This window comes from Sphaerodactylus townsendi, linkage group LG08, assembly GCF_021028975.2.
Source record: "Sphaerodactylus townsendi isolate TG3544 linkage group LG08, MPM_Stown_v2.3, whole genome shotgun sequence".
NCBI lineage: Eukaryota > Metazoa > Chordata > Lepidosauria > Squamata > Sphaerodactylidae > Sphaerodactylus > Sphaerodactylus townsendi.
Window position 1 is genome coordinate 69591942 of NC_059432.1, and position 14831 is coordinate 69606772.

Genomic DNA, 14831 nt, shown 5'->3' on the forward strand with positions numbered 1-14831 from the left:
CAGCCTAACATTGAATGACAAAGTTTGCTAAATAAGCCATTCCAATATCACTGTGATATATGGAAGAAATAGAGTGGGAGACCAGAGGAACCACATCAGTACAGATTGCTTACCACCCCTATGGAAAAATAGTTGTTGATGATGCTGTATGGGACAGGGTCTCCGTTCTCCTCTTTGTCACTCGGAATCACATCAATTTGCCACCGGTCAAGCATTATCTCTGTACTGTGCTCGATGTCTTTCAGGATTTTTATTAAGTTGCCTCCTTCATAACCTTGTGAGGGGCAAAAAGAGATAGAATAGGATAAGGAATGGACTGTCAGTGGGTGATTCAGCAAAGTCATAATACGTAATAGTATTGCTACTGAAGGACTGGTGATCCACACAGCCAATGGCAGGGAGGGCGGGGGGAGTTATTTATTTAAAACATTTATATGCTGCTTTTCCACCCAAATAGGGTCCCCAAGGTAGAAAGCATTAAAAAATTAAAATATTTAAAACATGAAAGCAGCATTTAAAACAGGGTTATATATAAAATATTTAAACAATTCAGTAAAAACCAATAGGCATAGAAACATAACAACACAACCAAGGAGGAGAGTTGCTTGGACCAAACAAAACAAAAAGTCTTTACTAAATGGTGGTAGATAATGATAGAGGGAGACAGATGAATTTCCCTGGGAAGGGAGTTCCAAAGTTTCAGCACAGAAGTGTGACCAAGAAGGCCTTTCTCAGGCTGCCACCTATCTAGCCTCAGATGGCAGAGACACCTGAAACAGAGCTTCCAAAGATGACCACAGTGGATGGGTAGGGTCATATGGGAGAAGCTGAACCTTCAGGTATGTGGGCTCCAAGCCATATCCAGTTTCACAAGTCAATATCAGGGAATATGGTAAGCTGGCTCCATGCCAGCGAGTTGGGTCCAATGGCAGCTAATGGGAAACTGCGCAGAGTAGGCTGTTGTTGGTTGGATAAGCAGCAGCCGTTGCAAGATTTTTGTCTTGGTGTACACTTTGTAGAGGCCTGGTTCAATGTATTGACAGATCAGGAGCTGTCAGAGATGGGCAGACTCTAGTAGAATAATGCATAGACAATGGCATATGACTTTAAAGGCAGCTGGTAGGTTTCAGCAGCACATAGGATTGATGGCAGGAAGGATCAATGGCAAGACAGGGTGTGAGATTATGGCAAATGACCGTCCAGTACTAAGCCAATGCAAGTGGCTTACCTCCTCCCCAACGGAGACAGCGAGCAAGGTCATTTCCTGTCCCGAGCGGCAGAATAGCTACAGCAGGGTGCTTTGGTAAGTTTATCTTATCTGCAAAAAAAGAATTAGGCATAAAAGCTAACAAGGTACTGAATAGGATTTTTTTTATCATTTTCCATACGAAGGGGGAACTGAAAGAGTGTGAAAGCTCAGAGATTTCCAGGATGGGGAGAGAAATGACTGCTATTGTATTCCTTGACAATTGTTAGGGGGGTGGGAACACCAAGGAGCAGAATAGGCAAGGAAAAGATGCAGCACACACTAAGAAAGATAGCTTGTGTTGAGGAACAGGTTAGAAGGACTTTACATCAACTGAAGGCAACTCCAACATAGAAAAGATTTAGAGGATTCCACCCATTCATCACATTTCTGTGCTTGAAAGAGCTACTTGATTTCTCACCCCTTGTGACTGGCAGCCATAGGGGGATACCATTTCTGGGCCCCAGAGAAAACCTTAAGAGACCCATGCCAGAAGCCATGCCAGTCTCAGGTACTAATTGGAAGGTTCAGAGTTTCAGTTTTCTTCTCAGGAGTTAAATCTCAGGCAGAGATGCCGGAAGCAAAAGAGGGCAACGCAACCAAGCTATTTTCCACAAGATTTCCCCCTCCCCTAAAACTTAAGAACATCATTCTTTTTCCAACATGTTCTTCCAGTCTGGGTGAGCTGGATATTATGGGAGTGTGATCACAAGGTGTGTCCCCACCTGTCCTTTCCCCTAGCAGCCCTCCCATTTGCACGAAAAGACATGATTTTGCCCAACTCTCCCTCCTCACCTGTAGCTAGTCTCAGGGTAGCTTTTTCACAAGATTCCTTTGGACCCTCAGCAGAGGGTTTCTGGACTTGTGGGGAAATTGCTGGGGAAAAAGGAGAATGAGGAAGCCCTTTTCCACAAGCTCCTCCCACTCCTGCATCTGTAGTATCCAACTATGTAATTTTCTTCAGATGTATCAGCAATTCTGCTGTTAGTTTCGATCTGACAGCAGCGTTTGACACAGTCGATAACGATTTTTGGGCTCACTGCCTTGCAAACATTGGGATTTGTGGGACAGCCTTGCAGTGGCTGATCTCATTTCTTCAGGGTTGTGAACAGAGGGTAGCACAAGGGGAGAAGACTTCAACATACCATTTGTTGTTGAGTCCTGCAAGGAGAAATACTCTCCACAATGCTGTTCAACATCTATATGCTCCCTCTTGTCAAGTTGGTCTGGAGTTTTGACCTGGGTTGCCACCAGTATTCTGATGACACCCAGTAATATCTGTTGATGGCTGGCCAGACACTACCCTGAATATACTGGCCAGCTGTCTGGAGGCTGGGGTGAAATAGTTGAAGTAGAGCTGACGGAGACTAACACCATCAAAGATAGAGGTTCTGAGGCTCGGCGGGTGGATGGGGGGGCAGGGGGCAGGGAGAACATACCAACTCTTGATGGTATGTAATTAACACTGATTCTGACTGTCAAGAGTTTGGGAGTGATCCTGGATGTCTCCTTATCTATGTAGGCACAGGTCACACATGTTGTTCAGCTAGCATTTTACCATCTTCATCAAGCAAGGCGGTTGGCACCCTATCTATACCAGCCCAACTTGGTCACAGTGATCCATGCAATGGTTACCTTCAGGTCAGGCTAATGTAACTTGCTTTACGCAAGGCTGCCCTTGAGACTACTCCAGAAACATCAGCTGGTTCAAAATGCAGCTGCATGAGTCTTTATGGGAACACCATGGGAACTTAGTGCTCTGCCACCTGCATTGGCTCCAGCTGGAATAATGGATCAGGTTCATGGTCCTGATATTAATCTTTAAAGCCCAAAATGGTCTGGGGTCTTTGCATCTGTGGGACTGCCTCTCCCCATATGTTCCTCAAAGAGCCTTTTGTTTGGTGAGTAACATCTTACTGGCCTGAAAACTGTCCAGCTGTCCTCAACCATCTTTTTCAGCTCTGGCCTTAGTCTGATGGAATGCTCTGTCAAGTGTGATCCAGGCCCTGTGGGACTTATTACAGTTTCACAGGGCTTGTGGTTGAGGGATGCAACTGTTTCAACTAGCTGGCCTAGCTTTCCCCTTTCCTTTCTCTTTTTCTTCCTTTGTCCCACCTTCCCTTCCCTTCCCTCCCCTTCCCTCCCCTCTCCTTTTAAATGATAGATGAATGTATGGCTTATGAGTGTTTGAGAATGTTCTAGTCCCCTCAGGTCAACTTGAATGGTGTAAAGATGTTGATGGTATTTATTTCAGCTGGTTTTAATGTTTTATATGGATTGAGCCTGTATGGAGAACTGCAGGCTAGAAGTCAAGTAAAACAAACAAATGAACACGCAAACAGTGGCCAAGTCTGAATTGGGACCATGGCATATAGGCAAAGGGAGCTTAGACATTCTCCCCACAATAAAGCCTTGGAAACCCACTGGGGAGCCCTGGGGACCAACTGTTTGCTCCTGTTTGAGAACATCACACAGTTCATCAGTACTTGTAGAGCTCCCAAAGAGGTCAAATAGTTGCTCACGACACCTGTTTCAGGTCAGGAAAACAGATCTATGCTCCCTCTTCCTGGGCACAATTGTCCTGATCTGAATTGGGCCTGCCTGCACCTGGGAGGCATAGAACTCTATGCACAGAACTCCAGTCAACCTGCAGACATGCCTAGGGAAAATGTAGCATGTTGTGAAACTTCTGCAAAAGCCAAACAACTACACAACAGCATGTTAATAAAATGGTACAGCGCATGTGAACAGTTTGGAGTATCTGATCTTGTAAAGAGGGAATGAGTTGAGCTTTGTCCTTTTTCAGGCTAAGGCACAAACCTAACAAACTATCATGAGTACCTACAATTATCTGCATTCGCAATTGACACTGAATTAATTAAGGCTATTAATGGCTTTCCTGGAACAACACATTTTTCTAAGAACAAAATGTATCTTCTTTGTTCAGAATATGCTTTCCCCCAATCATAAAACAGAATGTGGCAATACATATGTGGATTATGTACTAAAAGAGTGTGTGTGTGTGTGTGTGTGTGTGTGTGTGCGTGCGTGCGTGTGTGTGAGAGACAGATCAAGGTTGTCCTGAAGGAAAAAACAGCTGCTTAGCTGAGCCTATGGGAGTGAAGCTCCAGCATCCAACCACTTTTAAGAAGTGAGGTGGGTGGGATGTTGGAGTGAGGCATAGCAGGAGGAACTGTTGAGTTCTGCCTCAGGGAGAGAGCAGTGATAGCTCAGGTCTGGCAGACAGAGTGAAGGGGAGCTCTGCCTGGTAGTGACAGAATGGTTTAGCTCTGTCTCTGGGAGAGAATGAAGTACCCAACTGTTTGACCTATCTCTGGTAATAAGCAGACCTTGTAGCATTTCATCTGACTCTTGGGATAGAGCAAGCTGGTGTCAGTGGAATCCTGTGTGTGTCAATTTCCAACCTAGTAGCTAGTCAATAAAGGCCTGTTTGTGTCTGAAAGCATTAAAAAAATTTAAATCACACTCTGAAGCCACAACTAGCTTAAATATATCTGCCTCAGCAAGGTTTCTCTGGAGTCCTGTGTTGCTGATCTGTTCTTTGAACCCAATCTGTAAATAAATAAATCTTATTTGTGTACACTAATCCTGCCTCAGTGATCTCCATATTCTACTTGCACAGGACAAAACTTAATCCGCAGCAGTGAAATCTGAAGAACACCTGGTAACTGAAGGGAACTTTTATAGTCTAAAACAAACCTGGTTCTCCAAAATCACAGGAGGCTGTGAGAGTCCCCTCAGTCAGTAGAAAAGGCTTGTCAATAAATATTTAATTTCCCACCCCCCAAAAAACCTCAGTAGAGTGGCTTTTTGCTTGCAGGCCTGTTACCACCAAAAGCTCTGGTGGGTTGCTTCATCTAGGTCTGTAGTGCTGACTATGAAACTGAAATATCCTCCCAAGTCAACATTCTGTTGAAACCTAATTTATACATGGCCTCAGAGACAGCCAAAATATTTAGATTAACAGAAATTCAGACAAATAGGGCTATCTATTGCCCTGACCAGGATAGCCCAGGATAGCCTGATATCATCAAATGTCAGAAGCTAAGCAGGGTCGGCCCTGGCTAATATCTAGTTGAGAGACTGACAAGGAATACCATGGCGGTGACAGGGAGGCAGGCAATGGCAAACCTCCTCTGAACATCTCTTGCCTTGAAAACCCTGCCTAGGTTACCTGTGATTTGACAGCAATCCCCCCACAACCCGCCCCCCCCACAAAATCTTGTCTGATGGAGGAAGGCACATTGTGAATCTGAATATTTAATAGCTGCCGGAAACAGACACAAACAAGAAAAGTTTGGTCAAAGCTTTATGGGCTGGATCCAGGCTCAATTTTTCAGTGATGGGATAGAAGTTTCTTGCCTCCCTACTCCCACTGCAGCTCTGATCTCCATGAAAAGCTGCTCATGGGCTGGGTAGATAAGGACCCCTGAGGAATGCCATAAGGAGGGTCTGCAGTGGGAAGGGATCATGAATGGACATTGCAAATTTAATCTAGATCCAATCCAATGTCTAGAATATCTCTGCATTTTAGTTTACCTATGCAGTCCAGGATCCAGCCAACAGTCCCATCCCCTCCACAAGCCAGAATCCGAAACTCTGGAGCATCACGGAAAAAATTTAATCTAGGAAAACCGGAAGGAAAAGAAAGGAGAGCAGGTTAGAACTGGCTGCTTATCACAAATGAGAAAGAATGCCAGCCAGAGATTGTTGTTTTTAGAATGTTAGGATGACGCACAAATGTGAAAGTGAAGAATGACACTTTAACTCAGGTCCTGCAGATTATTAAGATTACAACAGAATTATTACATACACAATGAACTGTGATGAATACCAGGGAAACTATTAAGGGCTCATTGCAGAGAGCCAGAATATCATAGTGGGTAGAGTGCTGAGCTTGGATCTGGGAGACCAGGTTTGAATTCCCACCCTGTGATGAAAGCATTAGGTGACTTTGGGCCAGTCATACTCTCTCAGACTAACTACCTCACAGGGTTGTTATTATGAGGAGGACAATGTTGTTGTAAGCTGCTTTGGATTCCCATTGGGAAAAAGTGGGATATTAATTTATTAAATTAGGACTATCCATAAAGTAATATATAGGCGATATTACTTGTAAATGCAAAAGATCAGCATAGTCTTCTGCTTGCTTGCTCTTTAGACTTGTAAATGAAACCAATGCATTCTTTAGACACAATCCAGTAAAAGTTAGTTTCAGCTAAATCCCACTGAAAGCAATTTGGCTGAAAATGACTTTTGCTGGATTGCACCATTTGTATTTCTAGTATAATATACACATGCATACCTGGGCTATAGAGACCCAGAGCCTAGAGTTTACTGCATTTAGAAAGACACAGTATCATAAACTGCTGCATACATAATGTTCAACAACTGTTAGCAGGTAAAGTTCCTCTAAGGCATGTTAATATACCACCGTGCAGAGGAAGGTAGAAAGGGAAAACTGAGAAAGAAGGAAGCTAGCAGAATGGGAACAGGGAGGAGCATGGGGCAAAGACAGCACAGAGGAGAGAGAATAGAATGAAGGATGTCAAATAGATTCAGGACAGGTGTGGCCCATGTAATGAACGTTGAATTTCAATACCCAGGAATGGGTCCCCCTCGGTCCAGGTTGTAAACTTGTCTGGGGTTGAGTAGATAATGGAATTTCCGATGGACCCTGGTGAGTAAGAAAAACAAAAGTGATGGCCCCTAAGAATGAGAACCAAGGCAAATGGTCACCCTTTCTCAAGGCCAGCTGCTATTCTTCTGCTCTTCCACCTCACCACCCACCCAGACTTCCTCCTGGCAGCTCCATCAACATAGCAAGTATTAAACCACCTATTTGCTCGCCAGCATTCAACTCCCAGACGAGAGCTGAGCACTGAATTCTACTACCGTAAGTCACCCAATTGCTTTTAGTGAAGAGCTATAGAGAGACCCATCCTATCAAAGGTCCTGGGAGACGGAGGCTGAAAAATGGTCAACATTCTTGTTCAATGATAATGAAAAGCTTTCTGTTGTTAGGTTAATAGTTAGATATTGTTACTTCACATGTGAAGTCTTTGAAGGGGGAAAGTGCTGTCAAGTGTGAGACCCTCATGTGAAACCCTGTAGGGGCTTCAAGGCAAGAGACATTCAGAGGTGGTTTATCATTGCCTGCCTTTACATAGCAACCCTGGACTTCCTTGGTGGTATCCCATCTAAATACTAACCAGGGATGGCTCTCTTTAGTTTCTTGGGGCAAATACTTTGAGGGTTTATTCTTGCTTTAAATATAGGTTATAAGTGGGGGACCATACCTATAAAGTCTATGCCTGTGACAATCTCATATCCGTATTAAAAACAACATTTGCAACATGGTAAGAATCACATTTTCCAAGCTGAGTAATATTATGTTTGAAGTGCAGGGATGCTGTGATATCTTCCCTGAAGATACCTGGGGCTTTAATCCTATGGACATTTGTCTGGGAGTAAGACCCATTCAACAATGGGACATACATTTGAATAGATCTGCTTAGAATGGCTCCCTTTACCACATGCAGCAATAATGATTTATTTATTTAGTACACCAAATCAAGATTTCTTAGGAAGGTGCAATTTCTCCATATGAAGAGGCAACATACCTTTCTCCTTGTCTCCCTCCACTCTTGGGGTTCACAAACACCAGAAGTGGATGAGTTCCAGGCTTAGGGGTAATCTGAAAAGCAAAAAAACCAAACCAAACATGAAGCCTTCTTGCATTGCATACAAAACGTTATTCACACAGAATGGGGGAGAATGAGTCACGTGGCATTGCAGCAGAGGAAACAAGATAAGCAATTGGCAGTGTGCCAGGTCAGTAGGAGAGAGTGCCATGGGGGAATTCTGCATACACATCCATTTGGTGCACTATCTGTGTCCACCTGCTTTCTATGCCTTGTCCTGCAGTGAAGAGACCACAGACTACTGGAAGTGGTGACCAATATATAACATTGAGTCTTAATCAGTTTATAACCCAGGAATACAATAGGAAGAGTACAAGAAGACAACCATTACATTAGTTCAGTAAAATTGGGCAGCCATGGGTATTTTGACATAACCACATTTTTAAGAAAAGGAGAGGAGTTTAGGAAATGCAAATATTGATTACTTATGATGCACAATTTAACACAATTCTGCTGCAGCCCAGATGATATCCCATGATGGTCTTCCTGGGGAACCTAAGAGATTAGAGATGTGAAGACACAGGGAAAAAAATTGACCAATTCAGGGGGAAAGTATTTTTTCTCCCTGAGGTCATTTCATTTCAACCCTTTCAAGGAAAAAAATCAGAAATTTGGGGAAGAACTAAAAAAAACCTTTCAGGAAATATTTTCTCTTTTGAATAAGTAGTAGGGTTACCAGCTCTGGATTGGGAAATACCTCAAGATTTTGGAGGCGAATTCTGGAGTGGGCAGGGCTTGGGTAGAAGAGGAACATCAGCATAGTATAATGCCATAGAGTCCACTCCCAAAAGCAGCCATTTTGTCCAGCAGAACTGGTCTCTGCAGGGTCGTATCTACAGTAAATAGTGCCTGGGGCAAGCAGTGGGATTGTGCCCCCCCCCTTCCTGGCAAAGGGCAGTGAATTGCACCCCTCCATCCTGGATGACTCTGCCCCTGCACTCACGTATCACAGTTCTGCCTTTGCACAGAGCAGGGAAAGAATCAAAGTCTTTTCATGCTTACCCAGGAAACAGGACTTCCTCCTTTTAACCCACAGATCAGGCCTTTTTTTTGTGTGTGTGTGTGGGGGGGGGGGGCGGGATGGAGAAATAACCGGATGGAAATTCCAAGGAGGGAGTGGAGAGAGCTTTGGCTGCTGATCTGAGGCTGCCTCTTACCAAACCAGTCAAGAGAAAGTAATCCATGCCTGGCTAGGAGGTTTTGCTCTGGTGTCCGGGTACGGGGTCTCTGGCCAGCAGACCTGAGAGAGGGTCAGAGTGCAGCTGATCCTGCTGCCGCTGCTGCCACTCCTTAATGGTGCTGTGACGGAGGCTCTGGCTCAGCCTCTGGGAAGGTTGCGGTGAGCCAGGAGAGCCTGGAGGGAGTTGCTACGGCCAGTGGAGGGGGAGAGCACCGGGCTGGGGTGCCTCTCCACCGATGGGTTGTGGGGGTGATTTTGTGCCCTCATGTGATTGAATAAGTGGTACCAAGGGATATGTGACCCCACATGTCCCTGTGGCAGGTACGCGTCTGGGTCTCTGTAGTCTGGAGATCTTCATGTTCACCTGGAGTCTGGGAGCCTTAAATGAGTGAAATACTTTTAAACACATAGTGGGCATGCTGTTGACATATACAGCTCTTAAATCCAAGATACATTTCTGCACCCAGAAGGATACTTAATCTTCATGAGGGGAACATGCAGGGCTTTCATTACTTCCCCCAAATTTCCAGTCTTCTGTTGTCCTTTTGACCTGACATGGTTGACCTTTCACCACTGTGATCCACAGTCTGGGTAAAAAGGAGTTTATTCCCCTATTTTACAGGGAGTGCGAAAAAGATCATAAGGAGGCAAGGTAGAAACTGCACCAAAGCCTCAGAGGTCTCATTTCAGCAAGAACTTAGCTCTCTGTAACCAGATACCAAAAATAAGATACATGTGCTAAGAAAGGACAGAGTACATCAGTTTGCAGTTTTCTTTCAAGTATGGATATATTTGTAATTTTGCTTCTACTAAACGAGTGGTTCTCAACCTTCCTAATGCTGCGACCCTTTAATACAGTTCCTCATGTTGTGGTGACCCCCAACCCTAACATTTATCCATTTTACAGATGGAGAACACTGATACAGAGAGTCGTAGGCGACCCCTGTGAAAGGGTCGTTTGACCCCCAAAGGGGTCCCAATCCCTAGGTTGAGAACCACTGACTAAACTAAGGTTCCCCAAAATTCCATTTCCCCCATTTTTCCCCCCATGGCTTCAAATTCCTATAAGAGATCCACACCAATTGCCACCTTTCATCTGATATGCCTTTCTATACAATTTACAAGTGATGTAAAAAGTGTCTTCTATCACATGCATACACAATCACACACAAATGAAAATGAAAGATGATCTCAACATATCTGACCTGCAGCCCATGTCCATCCACTGTCATAGTGTTGTATTTGAAGGTCAGGTTTGTATCATCTGGGCTGGTGCATGGCGATTCACTATCCGATCTTCTTGGGTGGGATTGTCTGTCCTTTGGAATAGGAAAAAAAATGCAGAAGGAGTTCCAAATATGGGTGATGGCCAGCACATATAAAAGGAGTGGGAAATTCAAAGAAATGGAAAAGGAGGAATGTTTAATTGATCTGATATATAAAACCATTTTAAAGTCTCAAAGAACAACAAAAGCAAACAATAAGCCACATGTGCTGTGAGAATGTTAATATAATAAACCATGAATAATACATTTCATAACCTTTGAACAATTCATGCTATTATGGTGATCTTGAAACTGATGGTAATGAAGACCTTAATATAACCCTGAAAATGGGTTGAATTTGTTTACACACAGTTGACTTCAATGTGCAATCAGTGTCTTGCTTCCTAGTTTGATTTTTAAAGAATCCATAGCAAGAAAGTTCCCACAGCTGAAAATCTATGGAAGCTGATCAACTTACACTAAAAAGTAGTCATTTAACCAACACAAATACCACATGGCTATGTCAGGACATCTTAAACAATGAATGAGGTCAATAGATTGATAACAGCCATCTCAGCAGAGAAAATTTCATGAAGCTGAAATGGCTGTTATTATTCTTGGTTTTAAGTTAACCAAGTTAGTCTGAATAAATTCATGGTACATGGTTTTAGGAGACTGGTCATCTTGCTAACTGTAGCCAAAAAATCTCAATAATGAAGCCCAAATTACGACTGCCAGCCCAGACTCACTTACCAGAACCACAGGACAGATATGAGAAGGCAATAAGATGTGTTCCTTGAGCTGCCCGCCATCACATTCTGGCTTCATATGAGAGGCACATTTGTTGTGAAGCTGCAATAAGAAAAACAGCAGGGTTTGAGCATGAATGATGACTATTATTTGTTAGGGGCAGATTGGGGACGTGAACACATGAAGTTGACTCACATAGAACCAGACCATTGGTCAGTATATGCAAATCAGACTCTCTAGAGTCTCAGGGAAAGGTCTTTCATACCACCTACCACCTGATCCTTTAACTGAGATTGAACCTAAAACCTTCTCTATGTTAAGCAGATGTTCTATCGCTGAGACATCCCTCCTTCTAAGTTGGCCCAGAAACATGTCAAACTTCCAAGAGACATCCAGGCCCCACCTGGAAGATGGCAACTTTATGGGGAACTGAACCCAGTTATAGGAAGGCACTGGACTTCCTGTTCATGCACTTTTGCAACAAACACTGAGTTCTACTTCAGTGTATGCTCATGAAGCCCTGACCTCGACAGCCCAGGATAGCTTGATCTTGTCAGATCTTGGAATCTAGGCAGGGTTGGTCTTGATTAGTATTTTAATGGGAGACCAGACCACCAAGGAAATCCATGGTCACCATGAAGAGGCAGGCAATAGCAAATCACTTCTGAACATCTCTTGCCTTGAAAACCCTACAAGGTTGCAAGAAGTTGGAGCATATGGCTTCTTTGGAGGGTGCACACTATGGAGTTATGGTCCAGTGAAGCCCCTCCCCTTCTTAAATGCTGTGTTCTCCAGGTTCCATCCCTAAATGTCCAGGAATTCCCAAACTATCAGTTGGCAACTCCAGCATTTGGGGGTTTAATTTGAATCACATTTGGAGACAGGGAACTTAGACTGCTAATGTAAAGTCTAAGTTGATACTGATGTAGAAGAAGAAGAAGAGTTTGGATTTATATCCCCCCTTTCTCTCCTGTAGGAGACTCAAAGGGGCTTACAATCTCCTTGCCCTTCCCCCTCACAACAAACACCCTGTGAGGTGGGAGAGCTCCGTAGAGCTGTGACTAGCCCAAGGTCACCCAGCGTGTGTAGGAGTGCACAGGCTAATCTGAATTCCTCAGATAGGCCTCCACAGCTCAAGCAGCAGAGCGGGGAATCAAACCTGGTTCCTCCAGATTAGAATGCACCTGCTCTTAACCACTATGCCACTGCTGTAAGAGACTTTATTTGCCAAGTTTTGAGTAAATTGGTCACAGTGAGCCACCAAACTCTCCATTTCATCCTGCAAGCCAGTCCCAACAGATATCTGATCACCTGGAGCTCTGGTTATTGGATTTGTCCCAAGTCTCTTTTCACTGTAGCTTTAGCAATATCCTTCATCACCTGCAACCCCCAAGTAAACCAACAGACCATCTGGGCTCTAGCACCTGACTGAAAGCACCTGGCTGGTAGCAATTCTGTCAGCCATGGAGATCATTTCCTCATTCCAGAGGTCAACCAAGGCATTGACAAAGGCACCAACCCTGTTAAAATCCCCCAGAACTGTCAGAAAATTGCTTGGATCCATCTGACTCCAGAGGCAGATAATTTTAATAAATCATCTGCAAAGTCTTGCTACCCACGGAAGCCTAAAACCCAGCAATTAGTGATCTGTTGATAACAGAATCATCATCAGTTCCTTCAACTTCATATCACATTGATTCCACCCAGAACAAAATGAGAAATACCCTTTGCAGGTCCCCTGCTTATAAACAAATAATTCCAAGCCCCAAAAAAGTCTGAAAAAACCCAAGAACATTCCATGCCTGACATCTATATTCTATCTGCTGCTGAAGAACTTAAGAAGAGCCCTGCTAGATCAAGCCAATGATCTATCCAGTTCAGCATTTTGCTATCCAATCAGATGCCCCTGGAAGATCCATGAACTGGGCATGGGATCAAATCTCCCCATGTTACTCCCCCGCCCCTGAAACTGGGGTTCAGAGTTATTGTGAACAGGGAGATTCAATCTAGTCATCACAGGGAATGGCTATGACAGAACTATTCTCCGCGAATATGTCTAAATCCCTTTCCAGGGCAGGCTAGCAGCCATCACTCTAGCATGTAGTAATTAATTCCTCAAGTGAATTATGTGATGACTTATCTGACTGCAGGCCTGACAAACCCTCTCTTCCTGTGCTTGACATTTTACTCTGCAAAGCCAATTGACACATCCAAACAAACACATTAGAGTAGGGTATTACAGCCTACTCTAATTCTTCATTTCGAGTTGAAAGAAAGGGAACCATCTCCAGGAAATAAGAAACAAGGCTTTCTGTGTACCATAATTGGGGATCATGGAAGGGCAATTACTGTGATTGCCATGGGAGTGATGCATCACATCCGTTGACCCCATCATTCTGAGGAAGCCAGAATATCTCAGCCCCCCACCATTGATATATTGGAGTCTCCACATCACCCTTCTTCTTACTTGTTATGGTTCTTGGTAAATGCCATCAGGAATGTTGTGCAGCGGTTGCCAGACTGTGTAGGGACTGATGCATAAAAAGCACTGGCAGAGTGCTGTGCTGTCTCTATTCATTCCTGAGCTCGACCCTTATCCATACAGTTAGGAAAGCATACTCAGGTTCTATGCCCTCTCAACAGCACTCTGCGTGATGGCTATTTTCATGCCAGTTTTTTTCCCCTCCAGAAATGGAAGGACAGCTTTATTTCTCATTTGTTCATAATATGCTGTGATCATTACCAACACAGGTGAATCTCAGCCTGCTGACCTAAGAGGCAAGTTGCCTTGGATAATTTAGCCTTCTTACATCCTTGAGAAAAGTCACACCAACTCTCTCTTTCATACTCACTGTTATTTGACACCATACACAATGTAGTCCAGTAATGCCCTGATAACACTTGATGCTTTTATGACACCGATCACACTTGGCTGGGGAGTTCCCCTCAATCCATGTGTGCTGCATCACCTGGAAAGGCAGGATAACCAAGATAGAAAGAAATCCATGAACTAAATGGTACCCTGAAAGTTGAATGGGGCAAAGAAAGCATCATTCAGTGTAACTGCATTCATTCCAGTCTCTCAGGAAATTCCTGGAAGTGTGGGAGAAATAGAAGACTGGGCAGGTTTGGAATGTGCCCACTGATGCAAGGGACAAGCTTTACCTAGTCATTACTGATGAACAAATTTCATTTCTCCACTATGATTTGAACCCTCTAACAAAATTTGCGTTGCTGTAAGGCAAATGGTGTAGAGGTTCAATATATAGATACAGCCATGACAATATAATAAATTACTCACATGTGGCACATCCTTAAAATCATTAGCAACATTTGGGGACACAGACTTAAACAACTGCTGCTCTACTGTCTCTCTCTAACTCCCACTCCTGTCTCCAGATTCTATTCCTATTTGTTTTGATCTGTTAGCTCAGGGGTCAGCAACCTTTAGCACCCAAAGAGCCATTAAGCCACGCCCCCACCCCTGGCCTCCCCAAGCCCTGCCTTCAGCCAAGCGGACAGGATAGACAGCGGCAGCAACATCAATGATGGCAAATTGCACTTGGGATGCAGTGAGTGCGCCTCCTCCCTCCCTCCCTTCCTCCAGCATCCTTTCCTCTCCTTCCCAGGCGCCAGAGGAGGGAAGGAGGGGAAAGGACGCTGGA

At 44.1% G+C, this 14831-nt stretch overlaps 2 protein-coding genes across 3 annotated transcripts in view; both read right to left on the reverse strand.

Annotated features, from left to right (window-relative positions):
• LOC125438467 (diacylglycerol kinase gamma-like) overlaps positions 1-215 on the reverse strand; it is a 48415-nt gene extending 48200 nt beyond the window's left edge. Inside the window, exon 1 of the mRNA XM_048506906.1 lies at positions 114-215. Coding sequence (XP_048362863.1) covers positions 114-215 — 102 coding nt within the window. The remainder of the gene's footprint in view (positions 1-113) is intronic.
• A 45-nt stretch (positions 216-260) lies between these two features.
• Positions 261-14831, reverse strand: part of LOC125437759 (diacylglycerol kinase beta-like) — a 92274-nt gene continuing 77703 nt past the window's right edge. Inside the window, exons 14-20 of one of the 2 annotated variants that reach the window (XM_048505705.1) lie at positions 14019-14135; positions 11170-11268; positions 10357-10470; positions 7891-7964; positions 6870-6944; positions 1229-1318; positions 261-274 (exon numbers count right to left, since the gene is read on the reverse strand). In XM_048505705.1, the coding sequence (XP_048361662.1) occupies positions 1315-1318; positions 6870-6944; positions 7891-7964; positions 10357-10470; positions 11170-11268; positions 14019-14135 (483 nt within the window). In that variant the 3' untranslated portion in view covers positions 261-274; positions 1229-1314. Of the gene's footprint in view, positions 275-1228; positions 1319-6869; positions 6945-7890; positions 7965-10356; positions 10471-11169; positions 11269-14018; positions 14136-14831 lie in introns of those variants that run through there. The other variant, XM_048505706.1, reaches the window with a different exon arrangement.